The 8674-nt window shown below is 38.7% G+C and overlaps 1 protein-coding gene across 3 annotated transcripts in view; it reads right to left on the bottom strand.

The window, feature by feature from the left end:
• Nucleotides 1-372: 372 nt before the first annotated feature.
• The window catches only part of NEIL3 (nei like DNA glycosylase 3), a 46814-nt gene continuing 38512 nt past the window's right edge, over nucleotides 373-8674 (bottom strand). For 2 of the 3 annotated variants that reach the window (XM_007188987.2, XM_057537401.1), the window contains exons 9-10: nucleotides 7518-7692; nucleotides 5901-6109 (exon numbers count right to left, since the gene is read on the bottom strand). In XM_007188987.2, coding sequence (XP_007189049.2) covers nucleotides 5927-6109; nucleotides 7518-7692 — 358 coding nt within the window. In that variant the 3' untranslated portion in view covers nucleotides 5901-5926. Of the gene's footprint in view, nucleotides 442-5900; nucleotides 6110-7517; nucleotides 7693-8674 lie in introns of those variants that run through there. The other variant, XM_057537400.1, reaches the window with a different exon arrangement.

Here is an 8674-nt window from a genome sequence, read left to right as displayed (position 1 = left end):
CCATTGTAAGGGTAGGAGGAGGAGTAGGAATAATGAAGATAAAAAAATTAACTCTTGTGTTTTGACGGCCAGGGATTGTGCTCAGCCCTTTAAACAGATACAGCACTTTATCCTCAAAACAGCGTTGGAGATGGTACCATCACCACCTAACAGGTGAGGTACCTAAGACTCAGCACACAGTATCCCAAACCTAATAAAATATCACGTTCAAGGTCACAGGGTCAAGGTCAGGGTCGGGGGGGGGCAGGCTTTGAACTAGCAGTCTTGACTCCAGAACTCAATTGTTTTCTAGAATCTAAGTAATTAAACACTATACATACCATCTTGCACAGCATTGGCAGAATAATTCCTTTTTTCATTTGTTCAGAAGGCCCACTGGTTGCATCATTAACCTAGCACAGGTCCCGGTGTGCACTGGCTTGCTTCTCTGCCATGGGCTCCCTAAGGGGAAAGAGTGACTTTTTATTTTTATATCCTGGGAACAAAGAACTGGCCCATCTTAGGAACTCCATTTGTAGCAGCGAAATGGAATGAATTCTTCCTTTACAGATTTTCCCCCTGTATTCTCCTTCATATTCCCTATGATCTAGCCAAACAGGACTCTTTGCTATTCCCCACACATTCCCTGTGCTCTGAGCTTCTTTGCTTACGCTGCACCTACACTCTGAAATGCCCTTGCACATATGCAAATCTTCACCAAGGTGAAATTCCAGCTGCTGTCTCTCCTGAGGCATCTCCAGCTCCTGAATCAGGCGTGGGCTCTCCTTCCACACTCTGCTTACAGAGCTGCTATCCCTTATTATCTCTCCCTCATTTCGGCATTGGCAAGATCTACTTTAAAAATACGTATCATTGAATTTTTCACATAGTAGGTGCTCAATAGAGATTACTTGAATTAAACACTAAGAAGTAATTTAAACCAGTTGACTTGGTTTCCTACAAAATGAAGAGGTTAAAACTCATGGGTGTTGTAAGGGGTACTCACATTGTTTTTCATCTCTATATGTTATGAAACACAGGGTAGCACTAAGGCAGCCTTATGCTTTCTTTCCTTTCCAGTGAATGCATACCCTTTGATCTGATTAGTTTGGGCCTGTCCGTGAAGACTTTCATTTAAATTACCAGGAAGATTTAACAGCTTTTAGACACCAAGGAATTTCTTTCTCTTTTATAATAAACCAGTGACACTCTTTTCAATGACATTTAAGTGACTTCATGTTTGAATAGTGGTAACAAGGTTAACAATGTTCAAAAGACTGACATGATATTAAACCTTTATCTATTAGATTCATCAAATGTTTACCAAGTTTCTACTGTGTACAAGGCACAATCTTTGGTAAGAGTCTGTGAAGAACAAAGAAGGGTTACATACAATCCCTTAGGTGAACATCAGAAAACGCAGACAGGACAAGTAATACAACACAAGGCAAACACTAGCATAAGCTCCAGAAGAGATATAAGTGCTGGAAAGATATACCAAGAAAAAGGAGGTTAAATTTTTTGGAAACTCATTGGAACATTTGTTCCTTCATCCCACACCCCAACTTGCTAATAATGGTGGTCTAGAATATACGATGGCAGGTACCTTTAGAAAGTACATGAAAATAACAGATTTTTAAAAAGAATTTTAATAGAAATTAAATAAATAAAAGCAATGGAAAGTAATGGAGATTTCAAATAAATTTATAGAAATTTTAACATGACAAATTTTAGAGAAAAAAAATGACCACAATCTTATTGTCATCTGACAATTATTTTCATTTGTGTATGTTAGATATTTGTACATATCAACAACACGCAATTCTGGGTACAGCCAATTTTCTTTAATACATGGAGAGGGGAGAAGCTTATTCAGAGCATGCAAACTTCATTCAAACCACAGCCTGCGTGACACATATTTCTGACTTAACCTACAGCAAGCCAGCTTTCTTAAAGTGTAAAATGAGAAATAACAGTAATAGATGTCACAGGGCAGTCAAGAGGATGAAATGAAAGAATCTATGGAAAGTGACAGCAGCTGTCACCAAATAAGGGCTCAGAAGCAGTGGCTCTTAAAATCATCTTCCTCATTTTTACCCTCTCTATTGTTTTCCCCCAATCATGAAAAGCCTTTATATTCATATGCTATGGTTTGAAGTACCAAGAAATAGGCAGGTAAACTCCAGAGAGATGAATACCAGCAGACCACACAGCAGCTTCCAAAGGTTCAGACAGTGATGAACAGATGCAGCTCTGAAGGCTGACAGCCCGGTCCTGGTTCTGCTTCCGTGGGAACCAGTGTTGTTGATGTGGAAGATAACAATACCAGTTCCCCCACCCAGTGGCATAAGGAGACACAGGCACAGTGGCTTCTGCCCACACCCCTCTGCAGAAGATGTCCTAGAAGCACCAGGCAGCCCAGGGAATCACCTTCTGTGTCTGCAGACAGCACCAGAGGGCTTGATGAGGACCCACAGCAAAACCAGAAAAAAGCAGACCAGAACTGGATTGCAAAGGCTCCGAAAACTAAGCTGTCACTGGAAATAAAGCCCACAATGTAAGTCAGAGCCTACACACTTAACTAATCTGGATGACTGCATGCTAAAATATAATATTTACATAGGACCTAGAGCCTCCTAACATAATAACAAACATCCAGGATACAATCAAAAAATCACCTGTCCTGCCCCAAACTGAAGAAACCACATCTGAAGGAGAAAAGACACTCAACTGATAAAGATACTGAGATAAATCAGATATTAGAATTATCTGATAAGGATTTTAAAGCAGACATCATAAAAGTGCTTCTGGAATCAACTATAAATTATCTTGAAACCAATGGAAAAAATGGAAAATCTCACTAAAGAAATAGAAATTATAAAAAAAGGACCAGGTGGAAGTTATAGGTATGAAAAATACAATTATTGAAATAAAAAATTAGCTGGATGATCTCAATAGTAGAGTGATGAAGACAACAGAGTCAGTGAACTTGAAGACAGATCAATAAAATTTACTCAATTTGAATGAGAGTGGGAAAAATAGACAGGGAAAAATAGACAGGGAAAAATAAATAGAGTCCAGAAATCTGTGGGACAATAACAATCTAATGATCTAATATTTGTATCACTGGAATCTCAGAGAGGAGGAAGCGTGTGGAACTAAAAAAGTACTCAAAGAAATAGTGGTTGAAAACTTCCCAAGTCTGATAATAGATATCACATGCAGACACTTAACTTTTTACAATTAGAGTTAATATAGAACCACTTCACACAAAACGTAGAAAACTTGCAACTGTATAGCTCCTTTGACCTCTTTATGCTACAGTTCTCATATCTACATGCATTATAAATCTCACAAGACTATGTTGTAACTTTTTTTTGCTTTGAACAGTCCCATGTATTATAATGAAACTAAGAGACAAAAATAATATTTTATATTTATTTAGATATTTGCCATTTAAGAGTTTCTGTATTGCTTCTTGAAGATTTGAATTTCCATTTGGTATCATCTCCATTTAGCATTTACGTCAGTGAGCACAGTTATAATGGCTGCTTTAAGATCCTTGGTAGATTCCAACATCGTGGTCATCTTGGAGTCGGTCTTGGGTGTTAGTCTTTTCTCTGAATCTAGGTCACATTACTCTGGATCTTCTTATGTTGCATAATTCCCGACGGAACCCTGAACATGTGAATATGATGTGGTGGAGACTCTGGATTTGGCATATTCCTCTAGACAGGAATATGATCCTGTCTAGAGGAATGTTGATCCTTTTTTCCTAGAGGAATGTTGGTCGACTTTTGTCTAAGGACAAGTGGATTCAAAGTGCAAATTCTCTTGGTTCAGTTCTTTTATCTATCCAGTTCTTTCAGCTGCTCTGTGTTGTCTGCCCCACGCCTGAGTGTGTGGTCCAGGGGTCATTCAAGGTCATGGGCAGTTTAGACACAGAACTTGGGCTCCCCATCTTGCAATCTCTTCTGAGATTTCCCCCTTCCCGGTGGCTGTGGTTGGCCAGACTGTCTGCTGGCTCTTCAGCCCAGAAAGACTCTGGGTTGAAACCGACTTTGTGCTGCCCTCAGGATAAAAACTGTAAAACCTGGGAAATTACCTCCAGGCAGTCCCTTCTTCCACATTTTACACGCCTCCAGAATCTGCCTGCTTTTGTTCACTCTCCAGTATTGTTTATTTGTCCAGAATCTGAAGCTGGGTTCAGCTGGAGCTTACTCCACAATGGAAGCAGAAACCTCCTTAAGATTTTGATGGGAAGTTTCCTTAAAACTCGAAATTAAGTTTGGAAGAATGACATTTTTTAAACATCCATTCTTTCCAGTCAAGATCCTGCTTTGTCTATCCATCTGATTCTTTGATGTTTGTCAGTAAAATTTTCTTTGTTTCTTAGTAGATAAGTCTCTAAACTTATTATATTGAAATCTATTGTTTCACTTGCCTATATTTCCTTGTAATTAATTTGCTAATTTTTGGAGACTGGAATTTATGGAAGCTTGATTTGCAGTAGGCCTTCTCCCTTGTTGTTGTACAATTAATTTGTAGTTGTCTTCTGAATACACACTATGTGTACTTCACATCATGTCACTAAGACCATCAATGGTCCAGTCTCATTCCTGGTTTGCTCTGTAGTTATTACCCTGTTGAGCAATTTAGGTGAAGACCACTGGTCTTAGGTTGGTTCTAATTGTGTCTCTTCAGGGTAGAGTTCAAACACAGGACGATGAAATATGCTCTGTCCCTGCTGGTAATTTCGTATGCTGTTAACTTCTAGAGCTCTGCATGGGCCATTTAGTTTTAGAAGGGGGAAGGGTTCCAGCCATCTTCCATGCTGCCTTTTTTTTTTTTTTTTTAAATAGATTGAACCAGCTCTGAATGGAATTTTCCACCAACATGCAGAAATGCATTGATTAACGTTTTTCTTTTCTTTTGGGAAATAATAATACCTGAACTAAATTTTAAAAAAAAGGAGAGGAGTTAAAATAAAACTAGAAATAAAAAAATAGTATCACATTAAGCTTTTGAAATGAACTTACTTTTAAAAATTAATTAATAGGTATTAAAATCAAGATCAGAAAAGTTTAAACCAACTTCTCTTTTAAAGATATACAGATGACTTCTTTTCTTAAATGTTACTTTTATATTCTGAATCCCCACAGCTTTTCACAAAAATGCATTTGAAGTTATACAAGTGTTTGGCATGTCTCTAGCATCTAGAGGAACCTGATGTTTTTATTTATTTATTTGTTTATTTAATTTGTTTATTATTTTTGGCTGTGTTGGGTCTTCATTGCTGCACGCGGGCTTTCTAGTTGCGGCGAGCCAGGGCTGCTCTTCGTTGTGGTGCACGGGCTTCTCATTGCGGTGGCTTCTCTTGTTGCAGAGCACAGGCTCTAGGTGCACGGGCTTCGGTAGTTGTGGTGCGTGAGCTCAGTAGTTGTGGCTCGCGGGCTCCAGAGTGCAGGCTCAGTAGTTGTGGCGCACGGGCTTAGCTGCTCTGCGGCATGTGGGATCTTCCCAGACCAGGGCTCGAAACTGTGTCCCCTGCACTGGCAGGCGGATTCTTAACCACTGCGCCACCAGGGAAGCCCTAGAGGAACTTGATGTTTGTTAAATAGAAAAAAAGAAGAAAATATGATTTTCTATAACGAAGATCCCATTTCTTACATTTCATTTACGAAAACAAGAAGTTTCTTTAATCATATGTTATGAATAGTGGTGATACTTGAGAAATTATTCATTTCAGACAGAATACCTTATTATTTTATTGTACTGCATACTCCACTCCTAAAAAAAAAATCACTGCTTCCCCAAAGAAGTTACAAGAGACCAAGAGCATACTAAAAATACTTTATTGTCATAACTAAATGCATTAAATATACATTCTAAATGGAATATATTGTATATTTGATAAAATGAAGAGTTCTCAAATATTGCAATAACTTTAGCATCCTGGAATAATGTTTATTCCTGGCCCATTTTCTGCCCATTGGAAAAAATTGCACTGTTCTTCCTTCCCAAGAGGGCACACAAAAAAATTCTTTCCATTATTAGGTCCAATCTTCAACACTGTTCTCATGATGGAGCGTTTGCCATGGCTGCAGAATGGGAAGGACAAATCTGCCCACTGGGGGGGAAAAAGATTGTAAAGTTTAGATGGAAGGTAGAATGACAGACAGGCTGAGCCTCGGCACATTTGATTAGTACTGTACTGTCTTCACTGCTGTTCCTATTAATTTGACATTGTAAGATACACGTAAGTCATTAGTTGTTGCCCCTAAAAAACCTTATATCCTATAAGAAGCATCTCTAACAAATTTGCTTGAATCACACAGAAAATTGTCATAATTCTGAGCTTCCCTCTGTCCAAAGGCATACCTACAGAAGTTCCTTCACTTTACTGAAAATCTCTCTGTAAAGTAAATCACCAGTGTTCCTGCTATAGCTCTGTTTAAACTATTAAAGTCAAAGATTTGTTATGATTTTAATATTAAACTTCCTTAGTCTCCTAGGAAAAGAAAGCATCCAATACAGAATTACCAGGACTAATTCACGCAAATTCCATTGTATTATTCTTATCCTTATTAATTTTGGCCTCAAGAGAGCTACCAAGAAGGCTGTGATATTGTTAATATTGCTAATAATATTTCCTCCATTACATCTATACAAGCTTTGAGGGGAGGAGATCAGGAAGTTGAGTAGTCGGGAGCCACGTCTCGGGCAGGGGTTATGCTCTAAGATCATGATCAAATTTTCCCTGGGGAATTCCTTAGGAAGGTATCACACTGAAGACAGATCATTTCTCTCTCAGCAAGCCCAACCAGAAAACTTTTGCTCCAGTGCTGAAACAGATCCATATTTTCATCTTCTAGTTAGGCACCAGATGAAGCAGCTGGGAAAAATATGTATCTTTAAACCTTCGGATCACAGTCAGAAGTGAGAGGCTCTCGTTCTGTGGAAGGCAGAAAGACTGACCAAAAGCGCCCAGATTCCTGTCTTGTATCTCACACTCATTTGCAGGGACAAACTCATAGATTGAAAGGTTGGGGAATCACCTACATCTAAACTGTTATTGTGTCATCACTTTTTTTGGTTAAGCCTGTGCAGTAGGATTTGCTAAGTTTACTGTAAATCCAGGGCATGTAAATTATTTCTCTGGGTTCTTCTATCCAATGCATAAACCAAAGGTTTGGATGTCACACGGAAGTCAGGAAGAGCAAGTATCTATCTTGGATTATCAGTCACTTGGGTGACTCAATACCTCTCTCTTTGTAAACCAAGGGGGCAACACTTCTACCCTGTGGTTACAAGTATGATATACTCTAATAATGGAATACCTGTCATTTGATTAATTTTTCTTTTTGGGATGAACCTCTTTGAATTTTCAGTTATTCAACATTCAGGTTTTAGACTAAATGTCAGTCAGCATGGCTTTTAAATTTAAAGGTAAAACCAGAAACGGACTGCTATTTGTGACATTTTAATAACTGAAGTATTCAAGGACACTATCATTAAGCTTGAGGTCGTACACGTACTTCGAAAAATCCACATTGTGCATCTCTCGGTAGAGGACAAGCATAAAAGTGCCTGCCCTTGTTTTCTCCATCCTTCCTCACCACTCGGAGAACGCAGGGGCGGTCATGTTTACTGCAGCGGGGACTGCTGGCATTTAATGAACGAGGACCATCTGTCGTGTTACTTTGAAGTTCCCTGTAATGACAAGTTACAAAATAACTGCAGCATGATAGTGCTAAAAGGGGTCATTCACACCACCTCACCCCTGCATCGGAATCCCGCCTGTACAAAGAAATGGTACCAGAAAGTGACCATGGTCAACTTCCCGCAATTACTGGGTTGGCCAAAAAGTTCGTTCGGTTTTAGGTAAAAATAAAAGACATCTTTCATTTTCACCACGAATTTTATTGAACAATGTATTCACTAACTGAACGATCTTTTTGGCCAACCCAATACATAGACTCCTACATCCTTCTAATTCTTGGTTTTCCTAGGTAATTTCCTTCCAAAGCTACCTATTTATGTAAATTAAATTTAAATTAGACATATCATTTAAATTTCTCAAGAATAAAAGCAGCTGAATTGCACATCCAATCTTCTTAGTTTTCATTTGTGACATTTGGTTCTTTTCTTACCCAACATGACAGGGTGGCCACTTTTATTTCCCCTAAAATATTCTCAAGTCCAGCTGTCCCCTGACCCCCAAAGGAACTAGAGTCACAGTCTTCTCCAATTATTTTCTCATCGGTAGCAAACTCTCATCAATGGTTCTGACAAGGCCAAAGAGATCTACTGTCCAATTTAAAGACAATTTTCTATGCTTTTCTTTGATCAAGTCTACCATAATAGTTGCAATCATATTTCAGCAAGTAACAGGCTGCCTGGCAGAGCAGAAATGTGTATTTTGTAAAGCTAGCGAGGAAGCTTCAGTCTCCCCCCATGATTAGATCAAGAGTGTCTATTCAGGAGGTTACCCCTGAACACAGTGTATAAAGGCCAGAAGCCGGGCTTCCACTGTAGCTGTCTAGGCGGAATGTTTTCTTTGAAAAGGAGCTTCATGATTATTTTTAATTTTTTTATATTTTGCATATTTTAATAATGCCTTTATAAAAGGCTCTTATTAAAACCAGAAGTCCTTCCCCTTAATAGCCCCATTTTTAACCTTTTAATGATAAAG

Source organism: Balaenoptera acutorostrata, chromosome 21 (assembly GCF_949987535.1).
Source record: "Balaenoptera acutorostrata chromosome 21, mBalAcu1.1, whole genome shotgun sequence".
NCBI lineage: Eukaryota > Metazoa > Chordata > Mammalia > Artiodactyla > Balaenopteridae > Balaenoptera > Balaenoptera acutorostrata.
This window is presented reverse-complemented; position numbering and strand designations above follow the sequence as displayed.